Genomic DNA, 16,873 nt, shown 5'->3' with positions numbered 1-16,873 from the left:
AATTGTATCAGTGAAAATAATAATATTAAACATAATGAAAATAATATTCTCTTTGAGGTATAGCGGAACACGTTGTCACGTTTAGTGATCATTCAGTGTTCCGTTGTCTCCTCTGTGGTCGTCTTGTCGGTGTGTCACTGTCATGACGATCCTGTTTCGACCCACCAAACTCGTTTGCTTCTTCGTCCAAATCGGATTCAGAATGTTGATCAAAACATCTCCATGGCTTGCGCAAACTTTTCCGTTGGCGCCAGCATTTTTGTGCAGTTTACAAGCTGCAACATCTTTCAGTTTCCAGTGGAACTTCTTCTTTGTTTGTTTTTGGACACAGCGGTGCTGTTCTATTTCACATAATGTGTAACAGCACCCCCTATCGTATAACAGTGAAAACACGAGAAGCCAGTAACAACATGGCCAAACCTATATCCAGAATAGTGCATTTTTGGATGGACCAAATGTACAGAGCTGTAAAGTTGTCCACCATAGTATCAGTTCGCTGCTAGCTAACCGTAGCTAACTTGTTTGTCAATGTGACGTAATAGATCAACCAGAAAAAGGTCCAATACAAACAAGCTGAAAGAAGGGTTATCGCCACCTGTCGTAGTGGAGTCGGACACACTTTGGTCAATTAATCAATCCTCCTCCCGTGCTTGCCTACTGGGACAAGGACAGTATGCTATTTAAATCGCTAAGGTTATAGCTCAACTTACCTGTGCATGTAAACATACTGACCTATACGTGGCTGCTGAATGTGTAAATCCTAAAATGTAAATGTTATTTCTTTGCCCATCTTTCAGAGATCGTAGATGGCAACGCTAAGATGACCCTGGGAATGATCTGGACCATAATCCTCCGCTTCGCCATCCAAGACATTTCTGTGGAAGGTACTCTGTGTGTGTGTGTGTGTGTGTGTGTGTGTGTGTGTGGGAACAGTTCCACACGCTTCTTATTCATTCCCTTTATTGAAAGGAGCTGCTGCTCACTGTCTTCATTTGCAACTGAAAACACTTTTCATTGACACAGTGTCTCGGCGTTAAGACCTTTGTCACACATCTCACCGAGCTAAAAAAAAACTGCACAATACCACATATAGACTGGACCTGATGCACGTTGATTAGAATATGAATGATTCAGAGACTGCTCTTTTCCCTTAAAGGTGGACATGTTTATGTTATGGTCCTCTCCTTGGTTAACATATATAATGCACTTACAGTGTAATCCAATTTAAATGGCAGCCTTGATTTGTTCAGCTTCAGGTTCCAGTGCAGCGTCTTTTAAAGAATTTAACAGTTTTGGTTCGACACAATAAACCAGACACCTCTCGGTATCCGCTGGAAACTAGAGAGCACGAAACGCTCGAGCAATCACACATGCTTCCCATTCACTTCACCTCCACTTAATCCACCACTAAACAGGGATTAGTGGAGAGCTGGTCAAAGTAAAAGCCTGAGAGTTTCTCCAACTTCACAATGATCCCTTCTCTCCGACCGCAGAGACATCTGCCAAAGAGGGCCTCCTGTTGTGGTGCCAGAGGAAGACTGCGCCCTACAAGAATGTCAACATCCAGAACTTTCACATCAGGTGAGAAACACACAATAAGTCACGAAAAATGGTGTTTGACTCGCATGCAGAGATGCACTTACAATTAATAAGATGACGCAGAGTCCAGCAGGGAAAATGAGCCCAAAGAATGTGAAAGAGCAGACCGAGCCGCCATCTCACCTAAAGTCAGTTTTATTTGGTGTCAGCGTCTTCACTCTGGGAAACTTCACTTTGGTACATTTGGCACTTAAAGGCTCTACGCTGCCAAGTTGCGTCTGAGCCAGCAGGGCTCGTAAACAAAAGTTAACAGTCCACAAAAGTTTCTGGTTACTCGTCAGGCCTTGAGTTTGGAGATTTAGCCGAAGGGGGACGTCAATACAGATCCAGTTATCTTAGCCCACACAATCTCTGCAGCAGTTTACTCTCCCCGCTGTTTGGAGCTGTAAAGGAAACGTGAGGACAATCTCAGTCCGGAGTGTGGTTTGTCCTTCAGGTCATTCTTGCTCCATGTTAGCAGCGCTCAGACTCTTCAGTTAAAAGTTCACATATGAAGTTTGCATAAGGTCACAGGTTTGGAACAGTGCCTTTAAAATACCCTGACACACTGTAAATAGAAAGCATTTTAACATTGAATCAAATCAGAGCTTCTCCCTTCTGGATGTTGATGGTTTAGGTCATTTTGGTACAGTTCTTTTATTTGTTTTTAAAGCCATGCATGGGCTGGTACCACAGTGCACTGCCGAACCTCTCTGCCCTACTCCAACTCCCAACCTCTCAGATCTTCAGAACACTGTCCAATGATCAAGACTGGTGGGTAAGGCAGATCTTGCCTTTGCGGTAGCCTTCCACTCTCTGTTAAGACAAATCTTAAGACGTGCATATTTTCATTGGCCCTTTGGTTTCTCGTAGTGGTTTTAATATTTTAGTATTTTATAATCTTTTTACGTATGTAATTGTTCTTACCGGTTTTATTATGTATTTGTGTATATGTGATACTGCTATATATTTGCGTGTCATTCTTTTATTTTGTACAGCACTTTGCCAACTGCGGCTGTTTTTAAAAGTGCTATATAGATGAACTTGATTTGATGGTTGGACAGTATGAGGACACAATTTGGGACGTCCCTATAGCCGTAAGCACAATGTCAACGGTTTGACTCCTGGTCAGGGACCTTTGTGGCATGTCGTACCCCTCTCTCTCCTCATGTTTCCTGTCTGTCTCTATACTGACTATCTTACAAAAGCAAAATCGAACTGAAACTGTAAAAATGAGAGGGGAAACAAGTCAGAATTTTGAAAAATGACAGGGACTTCCCACCTCTTGCAGTTTGTTCTGTATCTGGACATTGGTCACTTCAAAAACTTGAGAAACTGCTGTCTGTCAAACACATCAAAATCTTTCTCTACACGCTTACATTGCATTTGCATTTAAGGTTCTGTTTTTGGTTCTACTGGAGGACCTTCATTTACCAGCGTCACGGTGCAGTTATTTGTTGTCACCTTAATTTAAGTGGCTTGTTTTTATCTGTCAGAAGAAAACAGATTCAAAGAGTGATGCCCTGAGAAGAGCTCACCTGGTGCCCCTTGTACTTAAGACTGAGTCCTCAGCAGCGAGCCATTGATTGACAAAAAAGCCCCCAGAAAATAATTTTAAATCTCTAATCACACTGAGACATGTTGCTACAGGTGCGGCCACCTCCAAAATGCTTTGACAAAGTAGCATGTTGCGCCTGTGAAGCAGGGCTGCGTGCATAACCAGGCAATCAAATGAGATTAACAGGGAAAAAATGGATTCAAAAAACTATCACGACATGAGATATGAATTCCCGCTTTCCTCTCACATACTCTGAAAGTCTCTCACAGTCCAACAGCTAACCAGCTATCTAGTTTATCTGCATTTTACAAGAGATTCACCTCGCAGCTCACACAGTTTCTACTGGCATCAAAACAGGGTTTAAGTGGTGAAGTAGTAGACCTGTCTCATGCTTGATTTGATCCAACTTCACTCCTTGCACTGAAAAGTTGAGGAATATTTTAGCTTTCATGCGTGTTTACAAACCGCAGGAAAAATGCGACGCCCAGCGTAAGAGAGGAACTCACACCAGGCACGCTGCACCACACGAAAACACTGGTCTTACTGATGACATGTGGTTTTTCTGGTGATGCGTCATGGTGTGATTCAGCCTGCAGAGTTTGAATAAAGTGCTTCAAGACAAAGTTGTAATACTAAGCTTTTGAGTATGAATCACTCCATCTTAAATTAAAATGTGGTCGTCGGCTTGTCTGGTTAAAATAAGATTTAAGGAATTAAATTTTAAGCACACCAGGATGACATGAAAATATCAGAAATGGTTACTGATTCGGTGCTGATGCTGAACAGAGCCGACAGATTAAACAGAGAACAGAGCTGCAGACATGTTCTCATAACCAGTCCAGCAGAGAGGGAGAGGACGGAGGTGGCAGTGATCAACCAGTGTGTGTGTGAATTTATATCAGGAGAGTTGTTGCATGAGGATACAAGTTAGCATCCTATCTTAGCGTCCTTGTTTCATAGCCACCTGTCTGTTTCTGCCACCAGTGGGTTTATGCAGGCATCAGGGCACGTCACAGGACGGCTCTGTGCGTGCTGAGTTATTGAACGAAGACCACTGTGATCCTCAGATGTGGATGAAAGGGGAGGCGAGAAGAAAGGTGGAGGGGAGGGCCGTTTGAGGAGAAGGTAAAGGGAGAGGCCTGATGATGCCGGTGCAGAGAGGACTGTCAGAGTGGAGGCCAGGCCTTTGATGTGGTCTCTCTGTGAGACATGATAGCTGCGCATCAGGCAGGAGATGAGACGCAGATGAGGAAGTGTACTGCTTTTTTTTTTTTCCTGAAGCACTCCAGTGCTGCAGCTTCAGGTACACGAGTCACCTTGTAAAAGCCCCTCTTGTTAATTTCACTTTTCCTGGCAGGTAATACATTAAAACAACCCCTCTCACTAATTTGTTACCCTGCGAGCGGAGAGCACAGTAAATCCTCCACAACTGAGAGCGCTCTGCACCATCCCATAATACTGTGTTTAGACACTCTGGCTGCAGCATCAAGGCTACTAATCAATGAACCACAGAAGGACAAACTAAAAATATACGTCCAGCTAAATAAACACACGATCATTGATTTCAGACAAAATTTGATTGAAGTATGATTATCTTGAACTAAAGTTAGCTTCAGCAGCTATTGTAGAAGTGCTTTTTTTAACCTGCATTTCTGCAGATGGAGGTCGCTTAAACTCATCTTAAAGCTGCTGTAATCAATGTTTTTATGTCACGATGTGTAATGTGAACAGGTTGCTTGTAGTGATTAACCCACAGATAATTATGCTGCGTTCACCTGCTCCTCGAATGGCTCCATTTCCCAAGTTGGGATGTCGTTTGGTGTGTTCACGAGCTTTAAAGCCCAGCTCAGATCAAAGATTCACGCCGAGACGAGTTGAAACAGGCACCTACTTGCAATGCGCTAACACACCAATGCAACTAGATGAGTGTCATGTGTATCATCTCTATGCAACAACTCTCTGTACTTAATAAGCATATGGGGGATAAGCACATAAAGCGAGCAGCAGCAGTGACCCACCGTCTGACACCGGCACACCGTGAGGATGAGCAAAGACACAGTCAACAGTCATTTGGACTTGACCAGCGGACTTCACTACAAGCTGATTGGCTGTAGACACAGGTGACGTGCTTTACATTCTAAAACCAGCTGCCGGCGATTTGACCAGCTGAGTTGCAGGTGACACCATCAGCCGGCTTGAGTCGAGTTCAGACGGCCAGTTCACACTGCTGCAACTTTCCTCTGCAGTGTTCTAGAACAGTTTTGTCTCGTCGCAAATCTTGGTCTGAACTGGGCTTTAGTCGTAGTGTGAAAGCAACATGGACGCCACAAAGAAGACGTATTGTACGAGTTTGAAACTCTATATTACAAAGTGATTTTGTCGCAGACTTGTTGCTACATCAGCACATCGTCGGGAGAATTATTTACCTGAGCAATGCTAATGATTTAGGTCACTCTACATCTACAGGAACTAACTGTTAAAACCTAATATCATATAACAACTGACATGTGAGCAGATATTTATATGCAACATGTGAATGAATAAAAATGTATTACCATCGACCAAATATTTACTTTCATCCACCATGGTTCTGCATAATTTGACGGCAACTTGGCAACTCGTGTACCAAAATTTTCGTCGAGTTGCTGTTCCCACTTAAGCGGGCATTCATGTGAATTTTCCCAAGTCTGGAACTTATTTTACGATTGTTCCAACACCACATGAATGCAGAATATCACGTGGAGTATTTGCTCATTTATTTATTTATTCGGGCAGCAGTAGCTCAGTCCATAGGGACCTGGGAACTGGAGGGTCACCGGACCAAATATGGAGTGTGGACTGGTGGCTGGAGAGGAGCCAGCTCGCCTCCTGGACACTGCTGAGCTGCCCTTGAGCAAGGCATTGATAAGAGTGAAAAAAAAACCATTGACTTTCCCCTTAGGGATTAATTCAGTATCTTCTTCTTCGCGTCATTATTTTTCGTTAATTACAACTTTATTACACACCTTTTAAACTCAAATGTACAGTGATACGTGATTTTGTTAGAACAGAATTCCGAATATTAAAATGTTAAACTGAAGTGATTCTCTATTGTTGACTTCAGTGTAATATTTCACACTCTTCTTGTGGCTTCTTGTGACTAAGACACAACTTAATTGTGTTCAGAAAATATTACTGTAGAAATATTTAAAACACAAACTTCCCAAATGATTGTAGCACAAGAATATTTGATATTGATATTCTGATATTTGATATTTATTTAAAACATGTAAAGAAAAGACATGAACATACAGACAGGCAGACAGACAGAAAGTAATATTTACAAATAATAAAAAGCAACTGTCATTGTATAGTTACTTTGATTTAAACATCGGAACAGGTGGGGGAAAGATTTTGAATTTGGCATCACTGCATGAGGCTTTGGATACAAAGCAAACGCTCTTGACAGTCTAATAAATTGGGCCATTTGTTTGCGCAGTACTCTCGTTTATACCACAATGTGATTTGCATTTATTGTATTTGTGTTTTTAAAAACTGTTTGTATTGTGCTTCTAACAATTGAAACTTGTAAACTCAACCCTCCAGCTCTATTGAGCTTTTTAGCATCTTTAAACTCTCGGTTTTGGTTTGATGTTGCAAAACTTTAATATTTTTGCGTCACTCTCACCGCTCTCATAGTCTTGTTTTCAGCTATGGTAACTTTAAAACCCTGCTGTGGACTTCCTGCTCAGCACCAAACAGCAGACACACAACATTAGCAACCAACTGGAGAACACAGTGGAGCATTTAGCAGCTAAAGAGCTACATGTTTCCCTCAGGAGTTGGTGGAGACCAAAAACTGAGCTAAAAGAGAGATATTATTAAACAGAAACACAGCTTCAAATGAGTGCTAATGCTGCTCTCATGTGTAAATCAGCTGTTTGTCACATTAAGTTTGTGAGGTGACAATATGACAATGTTTGTTTACAGCTGACCCCAAGTGGCCAAAAGAAAAATCACTTAAAGCAGCTTGAAATTACAGCTGATGGTGTCGAGTATGTCGAACATTTACATTGTTAAAAAACGTATATATGAACACAGGAAATAGATAAATAAACTTGTATGAAAACTTGATATCTTGTGTTTGTAGCTGCAGAGTTCTGTAAAACCACATCTGTGAGTCCCAGTGAGACCACTTGCCAAAAACATTACTCTGGAAACATAAAGTAAAGCAGCACCCACGTACCACGTCTGTTCAGTGTACGAAAGTAACCAAACTGAACTTTTTTTTCTCTGAACTCGTTCCAGATTCTGGACCTCAGATGCTGAATGACTGCTATTAACAGTTCAGTCCTGGTCCTTGAAAATAATTTGAAGGGTCCCCACGTTTCCGTCTTCACAGAGGCACATTGGAGTTTGATCCAGCACACTCTGCAACCTTGTCTTATTTAACGTTAGATCTCAGTATTAAATCTTTATTAATATGAAGCTTACATGTGTCTTATAACTGCATTTTTTCTTGGAATAAGATGAGTAGACCTCTGGGGTGAGGAAAGTGTCCCTCCTAAAATAACATGATGACGAATCATCAGAAACATGTAATTTCTCCGACTTCAGCAGCTGCGGTTCAGCTGTAATTGGAGACTTGGAGCATGTGGTACATTAGATAATGACAGCGGTCATCTCTCCGCTGTGTTACAGTAACACACCGCGTGCTGCCGGGAGGACGTGGGCGTGTTACGTGAGACTAATTAGGGAGTCGGAGTCAGTCAAAGATTACAGTCAAATTCCTTTTATTTTACTCAGCTCATTATGTTTCACCTCACCTCACCTCACCCTCATCACGGCTGTTTGTCTCTGTGTTTCAGCTGGAAAGATGGTTTGGGTTTCTGTGCGCTCATTCATCGACACCGTCCAGAGCTCATCGACTATGGAAAACTGCGCAAGGTGAGCGAACATTGTCTCACTGAGACCATAAACACTGATGCAAGTTCACCATATTTCAAATGTTTCTATACAAAACCAACATGAGTACAAAGTGAAAGGAGACAAGATGTTGTCAGCTGTCATGATTATTTTCTCTTTATGAAGTCTGTGCCACTAAATAACCCCCACGTTCAGCATCTGGTAGCAAAATAGACAAACATCTTATTGTTAATCATTTATACATTGGTTAAACTTAATTTCAAAGAGCACTGCTAGTGATTGTATTTAAATAGGTTTTTATTTCACGCAACAGAAGGTACAAAACCTGCTTTTTTAAAAAATAAAATCATCACATTAATTTTAATGAATGGTAAATTATGGAAAGGACTCAGGAAATAAAAATAATTTCTTATTTGTTTTCAATTTGTAGATGCACAGATGCCCTCGTTAGCTTTTTTCAGAGTTACTACAAAATACGGCTGCTACTAACGATTATTTTAATTATCAATTAATCCAGTTGTTTTCAAACTTTTTGTGCCCAAGACACACCAAAGGACAAGCCAAAATCTGAAGGCACATCTTTATTTATATCTCTGCACAATAGCCTCATATCGTGTGTTATCACTCTTATCATGACATAAATGTTTGTTTTTATTTGCTAATGTCAAATAACAATTGACAACCAGCTATTACTCGTGAAATATTTACTAAGAAATTATTCAAGAATTAATTTTAAACTTTTTAAAATTACATCAAAGCACCAGTAACACATCCATTTAAAGAGGAAGTAATATAAGATAATGTGATGTGTCACACCCTTATACTTCCCTCGTGCAAACAGCCACAGTTAGGTTCCTTGTGATGGTTTTTTAAATTAAATTAAATTAAATTAAAGTACATTTTTTAGCTAGAGTTTGCCTCTTTATTAAGAAACGGGTGCACACAACATACTGATACAGTCAATTAAAAATTCATTCATTAGTTTTTGAATAGGCCCAGTTGAATATTCCCATACTAATGTGTGGCTATCACAAAATCCACATCTGGACTGGAGAACCACTGCTTTAATCTGTCAGTTGTTTTCTCCATTAACTGATGAATTTGCATTCGCTTGAGAAAAAAATATTTGATGATTATTATCTTCATATCTCAAAGTTATGAGAAAAGTTTTCATGAAGGAAAAACTCTGCTCCTGTTTTTCTGAATTAACAACATTATCTAATTAATTAAGAAAAACGAGCAGATTTTGTTTTCATGAAAACTTAATTCTTAATCCTCTTAACATAATTCTGAGATAATGATCCTTTTAGACCAAAAAAAACAAAACTTTTTTTGTCTTCTAAAGTAAATGTGTTATGCTTTTAATGTTTGGCCTGTTAAGTATCAGGGGGGAATAAAACCAATCTGATTGTTCTAATGTTAAAATGTTAAAATCAAGTTTATTATCACAACATAAAACAAAGAGAAGAAGCAAATCCTCACATTTGACGTTTGGCTTTTTTGCTGAAAAAAAAAAAGATAAATTGATTATAATAAAAGTTGCAGATTCATTTCGATCTACAAAGCAATTTATTTTTAATTTTTTTTCAGCTATACTCATTTTTTTTTTAGTTGCAAAGTCAACAAATGATTATTTATATGTGTTTTGAAAAATTAATTAACTCAGTTGCTTGAATCGTGAAAAATTGGATTTTTTTTTTTTGCTGCCGTTACAATCCTTTAAAATCTAAATCTACAACCAACAAAAAAAATAGGAAATCAATATTTCATTGAAACAAAAAAACAAGAGTTTCCTCTTTCTCAATGATGGTTTAGATATAACAGATATTTTGGGGAAATAATTTATCATCTGTGTCTTCACATTGCAGTTGCACACATGCTGTCGTATACAGAGAGTGTGCTGCTGTAAAGTTGTTGTACTTTAGAAGCAGGATTCTTTGATGACATTCTTCACTCTAAAAGTTTTTTTTGTCTCTGCTGTTGACAGGACGATCCCATGACCAACCTGAACACAGCCTTCGACGTGGCAGAGAAGTACCTGGACATCCCCAAGATGTTGGACGCAGAAGGTGAGCAGGCGAGGAGGAGAACAATAAAATGATAATGACGCTAACAGACTTTTTCCTGTGATCAAAGACCAAAATATTTTCTCTCAGACGTCTGATAGTGTCAAAACAGCTCCATTCAGGACAAAGACAGGTTTCTGCACCACCAGGTTTTTATAACTTCCCGAAAACCTCCAGTCTGACAGCGATTAGCCAGATCTGCCAAGGTGTGACAATGGGCAGAGAGTCAATTTTTTTTGTTCACATTCCTCATAAAGTGCATCACTTTCCGTGTTTACTGTTGAATCACGCCAAGTGCCTCTGTGCTGGCAGTGGTTAGATTTAAAGGGAAACTACACTGTTTTTCAACCTGGACCCTATTTTCACATTTTTTTGTTTCCAAATAACTAATGGAAACAATATTTTTTTTAAAACTGGTCCAGTATTGAGCAAGCCTTGAGCTAGAATGTAACCACTCCGGTCATGTTCGCACCATCAATTTACGGCCATGAAAATGGCATACTTTAGCCACTGACAGGCTCAGATTGTTAAGGAGTGTCTGACAACATTATGGAAAGGATCCCTACAGAGATAGACCTTTTTGTTAAAGAGTAAGATCCTTTTTGTTTAACCAGAAACAGCCCCAAAATCACTATCGCCAAACCCACCAGACTCCATTCAAATGAACAGTAATTTTATCATTCCAAAACACACTCCATTCAAAGTTGATAGAAACAAAATAAAACGTTAAAAAGAGATCTTTGTTTGTTTTTCCACTGTTCCAACAATCACCAGCTCTGGTTTGGTTGAAATAAACCCGTAATTCACTAAGTCAGATGTAAAAATATGCAGCTCTATACATGCTAAAATTACTGATTATTTAAATGGAGTCTGGTGGGTTTGGCGATAGTGATTTTGGGGCTGTTTCTGATTAAACAAAAAGGTCTATCTCTGGCGGGATCCTTTCCATAATGTTGTCAGACATTTAAAATAACATTCTGAGCCTGTCAGTGGCAAAAACAAGCACTTCAGTGGTCTCGCTCAATGCTGGACCAGTTTCAAAAACTGTTGTTCACATTAGTGACTTAGGGTGTTTTCAGACCTAGAGTTGTCTCCTTTGGTCTGAATCAGGGACTTATTTTGTTACAAAGTTGTATAATTGTCTATAGTTGGTTTGTGTTTACAAAGTTGTATAATTGTCTATAGTTGGTTTGTGTTTTCACGGCAGCATTTACAAGTGGACCAGATCGAATGCTTGCGCGATTGGTCAGAATTTCCATGTGGGAAAAATCCAGGAAGTAAAGCAAACGTTGAAGAAGAGTACACTTGCAAGATAAATGTGACACTTTCTAATGTCACAATGGAGGGACAACTACGCAGGTTGATTTTAGCGCTGCTCATCGTGGACTATATTGCTGTCATTGTTCATTTTAGTCAAACCATACAGTTTGAAAACGAGGCACGGCTCCAACTAGAAAACAATGTTTTGATGCATTGGATGTGCTGAATGTGCATATTAAGGCAGTACAGGAGGAGGTGCACATTAATAATCCTCCAGGACTGTAACATGCTCATGTTTAACCCAAACACTGTGTCATGTGACTGCAGTTGGTTCAGATCCAGGTCGGAACACCTTCTCACCACAAACCAGCCGCGCCAGAGTTCATTTGTAACCAGACTGAGACCACCTCTTCAAGAAGGTGAAGGTCTTGGTCGATTGCTGTGTTCACACCTGCCCAAACGAACCTCACTTAGGGGGCAAATGAACTTTTGTTCAATTGAACCGAACCAAACAGGGCAGGTGTGAAAGCACCCTTATATATAAAAACTTGGAAAAAAGGGCCCAGGTTGAAAAATACTCAAATTACCCTTAAATTCAGGGAATTACCCCACTTCAGGGAAGAGACAGAAGAACCAAAAATAACCAAAATCTGGCTGAAGTTCTGAACAGCAGCACATATGTGGTGATATATATGAACTCTCTCTTTTCCAACACTTGTTTTCTGGAGCTTGTGTATTGATCTCTTGGCACAGACTTCTCTGAGAGAATATATTTTGGCTTTAACGCTCACACATGCAGCTGTGCACACAGAGGGAGACACACACACACACACACAGGCTTTTTTATGCAGTTCACACTGTACAAATTAATGAAAGACATCCTGAAATATGGTTTCTCCTCACTTGTTATTAAACTTCCAGGCGTCTGAAATGTGTTTGTGTGTTGAAGACAGACTGTAAAGTTTAAATCAGGTCCTCCCTGTTTGAACATCTGGAAAGTGACACAGCATGTTTTTCTTTCCACTCTGGATATTGTTTATGTGAAGAGCTGAACCCCAGCTCTACTTCCTGTTTCTTCATTAATCTGTGCTCTGTTTAACAACCTCAACTCCCCCTCCACCCTCCTCCCTCGTCCCTCCATCCCCTCCCCGACCTCTTCTCCTCCCCCCGCAGACATTGTGGGCACTGCCCGTCCGGACGAGAAGGCGATCATGACCTACGTCTCTAGCTTCTACCACGCCTTCTCAGGCGCCCAGAAGGTATCCTGGATGCAGCGTCTCCTTCCTCTTCCTCTCCCTCACTCCTCCTCCTCCTCCCTCGTTTCCACGTCCGAGTGTTTCTCCTAACAGTGCCCTTCTCTTTCTGCAGTGCACCACGCCTCCCTGCAGGGGTCACTCTCCTTCACTTTCCGCATGGTTCACGCCACCAAATGCATGATGGGACGACAAATCTGTTCTCAGAGGCAATGAGCACAAGTGCATCTCCAGTCTACGTTGTTTGTTACGGCGCCGCGGGCTCGCAAATTCGCTCCTAATTAGGGTTTTGTTCGGCTGAGCAAAAGCTGAGCGGAGTGGGAGGTGCGGCGAAGTTTGTCTGATAAATGATGATGATTGCCTGTGATAAAAGCCGTGGTTGCTGACGAAGGGAAACAAATTAGCTTGAAGTCTCGCATGGTGGGGGAGATGTAACCGTTTAAATGGATGGTTATGTTCAGCCTCGAGAGTGACAGCTTAAATGGAGGGTGGAGGAATGAATGAAATTAAAACAGGCACTTCAAAGGCAAGCAGCAAGCTGTCTTTTAATTTTAATGGATACGCACTGTCTGGTTTAAGTGGAGAGTCTGTTTCCTTGTTTCTCGGCGAGAAAGAAGTGTTGTATCGGACTTCTCTCCGCTGGATAATGAATGATTGTCTGTTACTGTGACAGCTACCTTCAAGAACAACAGGAACTCTGAGATTGTGCTGCGCCTCCTCTCAGACAATCAGGGAGAAGCAGAGCATCACAAAGTCGAAGTTATATAAGAGCCCGGTTCATTTGAGAGGCCCAGCAGCAGAGAGCGTTTCAACACAGCTGTGTTTAAGCAACTCAGATGAAAAAAATGTCTGTGTTTATAAGTGGGGAGCGTGGAGGCGTGGCCTTAGAGCAGTCAGACCGCAGCTGGACTCTAGGGTTGCATCACAGATCTGAGAGGTGACACGGCTGGTTCTCACATTAACACTTGACCAAGTTTAGTTACAAAGTTTAAAAGTTCAGAAAGTTACCCCTCCGTACAGAATTAATGACATCACAGAAAACTGTAACTTCCTCTGTTTAACTGACTTCATCCTGCATGTTTTACAGTTACTGGCAGATATTTGATGCTCAGATCTCTGGTTGTATTTTTAGATGAACTGCTCGAGGCGCTTGGCTTCAATGTGTTAATTTATTCAGATAGAGATTTAGGTACAGATTTCCAGGTACTTAAATTGTGCATACATATTAATGCATTATTAAACTAGAATTACCGCCTCACAGTTAAAATGCCTCCGCGAACCACTCAAGTTGCAATTTAAGTTTACATCCGTGTCTGTATCTGACTGAATGTCTCCCATCCTGTTCCTGCGATATGACATTTAATAATAGCCAGAAAAGCGTTTTGCAGAACATTATGATGTCACAGTGAAGTTGACCTTTGACCTTTTGAATAAAAAATGCCATCACTTCATTATTTTATCCTATTGGCATTTTTGTGACATGTTGTCATAATAAGCACATAAATCCTTGAGTTATGGCTAAAAACATTATGAGGCCACAGTGACCTTGACCTTTTCCCACCAAATTCTACTCAGTTCATTTTTGAGTCTAAGTACGTTTGTGCCAAATTTAAATACATTCCCTCAGGGTGTTCTTGAGATATTATGTTTACAAGAATAAGACACACAAAGTCACAGTGACCTTGACCTTTGACCTTCAACCATCAAATTTTAATCAGTTAATTCTTGAGTCCAAGTGGATTATTGTGCCAAATTTTAGGAATCTCTCTCAAGATCGTATTGAGAAATTGCATTTCCAAAAATCAGACGGAAACAAGGTCATTGTTACCTTGACCTTTGACCACCAAATTCTAATTGGTTTTGAGTCTAAGTGAACATTTTTGCCAAATTTAAGGAAATTTCCTCAAGGCCTTCATGAGATATTGCGTTTATGAGAATGAAACAGATGCAAGTGACCTTTGACCGCCAAAATCTAATCAATTCATCGTTGAGTCCAAGTTGACGTTTGTGTCAAATTTAAGGAAACTTTTTTAAGCCTTCTTTGAGACATTGCGTTCATGAGAATAAAAGTGAGGCAAGGTTAAAGCAACTTTTGACCTTTGATGACAGAAGTCAAATCAGTTAATTGTGGAGTCCAAGTGAATGTTTGTGCCAAATTTAAGGAAACGCCCTCAAGGCCTTATTAATATATTATGTTCATGAGAATATAACAGAGGCAAGGTCACAGTAACCTTGACTTGGGACGACCAAAATCTAATCAGTTCATTGTTGAGTTCATATTGCCAAATTGGAAGAAATTCCCTTAAGGCCTTCTTGAGATATCACATTCAGAAGAATGAGACGGATGGGGTCACAGTAACCTTGACCTTTAACCTTTGACCACCAAAATCTAATTAGTTCATTCTTGAGTCTAAGTGGACAGTTTTGCCAAATTAAAGGAAACCCCTTTAAGGCCCTCTTGAGATATTGTGTTCAAAAGAATGGGACGTACAAGGTTACAGTGTTCTTGACCTTAGACCTTTGACCACCAAAATCTATTTAATCTTTGTTGAGTCGAAGTGGATGTTTGTGCCAAGTTTGAAGAAATTCCCTTAGGGTGTTTTTAAGATAATGTGTTCACAAGAATAGGACTGACAGAGGGACAACCTGAATACATGAGGCTTCTGGCTGTGGCTATCACCGTAAAGAAAATATTTAAAAATGAAATAAAAATTATGTTTAAAAAACAACTTTATTTTCACGTCGTCGTCTCACCTCCCACTTCAAATTCAGTCACGTTTATCTCAATATTTCTTGAAAACTTGAATTTTCTTCAAAATAAACCACCTTGAAGACAAACCTCAGGTAGACTCGGGATGACTTGTGCTCCCACTGTTGCCTCCTCTTGTGATTGCGCCCCCTGCCGGCCCCTTTTGTCTCTGCACTCTTTTACTCTGTGCATTTTTCTCTTCTCTGTCCTCTCTCCCCTTCCTCTGTTCCCTGGGCAGATATCATTAGCACCTTGAGGCCAGATGAGAAGGCCGTCATGACTTATGTGTCGTGTTACTACCACGCGTTCTCAGGCAAGCAGAAGGTGAGAAATACAAAATGAAAAGTCTCCAAACAATAACAGGATACCTGCCAAAGAGCCTGGCAGAGATGTGCCACGGTTGTTTTTGCCAACATTTATTTTTTTTTGGCAGCTCATGGTACTACAATCTAACTCTATTGTATGACACCAAAAATTACAATAACAGAGACTATAACACCTTACAGGGGAAGTGCGGTATTTTTCTACCTGGACCCTATTTTCACATGTTTGAGTGATGATTGGGAACAACAGTTTTTGAAATTGGCCTCTATTGAGTGAGAAGTGTCGAGTCATGTTCGCACCATCAATTTATGTCCCCTATAAGTGCTTGTTTTTGCCACTGACAGGCTCAGACTATCATTTAAATGCCTGACAACAAACAAAATAGCTATCGTCAAACCCACCAGACTCCATTTAAATAAACACTAATTTCATCATTATAAAACACACTTTATTCAAGGTTGACAGAAACAACATTAAACTCACAAAAGCCATCTTGGTTTGTCTTACTACTGTTTCAACACTCACCCACTCTGGTTTGATTGAAACAAACCTTTAATTCATCCAGTTAGATGTGGAAAATATACTCGCTGTGTACACTCTAAAATTACTGTTTTTTTAAATGGAGTCTGGTGAGTTTGGCGAGGGCGATTTCAGGGCTGTTTCTGGTTAAACAAAAAGCATTTTACTCTTGAACAAAAATGTCTATCTCTGTGGGATCCTTTCCATAATGTTGTCAGACACTTGCAATAACTATCTGAGCCTGTCAGTGGCAAAAACACTTTTAGTGGACGTAAATTGACGTGCCAACATGCTGCGAGTGGTCACATTACAGCCTGTTTCACAGTTGCCTGCTGCAAAGTCAAGTCAATTTCATTTATACAGCACATTTCATATGACAAGCATAAACTCAGTGTGCTTAAGATACATCATACATGACAAACATAAGATATTGTATAAGATAATAAAGTATTACATTTATAAAACAAACAAGATTCTAAAAAACAGGTTATAATTACAATAATAATACTAACAACTTGAAATGAGAATATACTTGAAAATCAAACTAAAGGTTGTGGAAAAAGATATGTTTTCAGTTTGCTTTTAAAAGAGAACACTGTTGTAGCAGACCGTAGTTCAGTTAATGAGAGTGGAACCATGATGACTAAAAGCACCATGAGCT

General features: G+C 40.2%; 1 protein-coding gene across 3 annotated transcripts in view; it reads left to right on the top strand.

Moving 5' to 3' along the window:
• actn1 (actinin, alpha 1) overlaps positions 1-16,873 on the top strand; it is an 89,394-nt gene that overhangs the window by 48,241 nt on the left and 24,280 nt on the right. For all 3 annotated transcript variants that reach the window (XM_050062900.1, XM_050062899.1, XM_050062897.1), the window contains exons 4-8: positions 798-884; positions 1,494-1,581; positions 7,984-8,062; positions 10,029-10,110; positions 12,541-12,626. In XM_050062900.1, coding sequence (XP_049918857.1) covers positions 798-884; positions 1,494-1,581; positions 7,984-8,062; positions 10,029-10,110; positions 12,541-12,626 — 422 coding nt within the window. The remainder of the gene's footprint in view (positions 1-797; positions 885-1,493; positions 1,582-7,983; positions 8,063-10,028; positions 10,111-12,540; positions 12,627-16,873) is intronic.

Source organism: Epinephelus moara, chromosome 14 (assembly GCF_006386435.1).
Source record: "Epinephelus moara isolate mb chromosome 14, YSFRI_EMoa_1.0, whole genome shotgun sequence".
In the NCBI taxonomy this organism is placed as follows: Eukaryota; Metazoa; Chordata; class Actinopteri; order Perciformes; family Serranidae; genus Epinephelus; species Epinephelus moara.
Note: the sequence above shows the minus strand (reverse complement) of the source record. Positions and strands in the feature narration are given on the sequence as shown.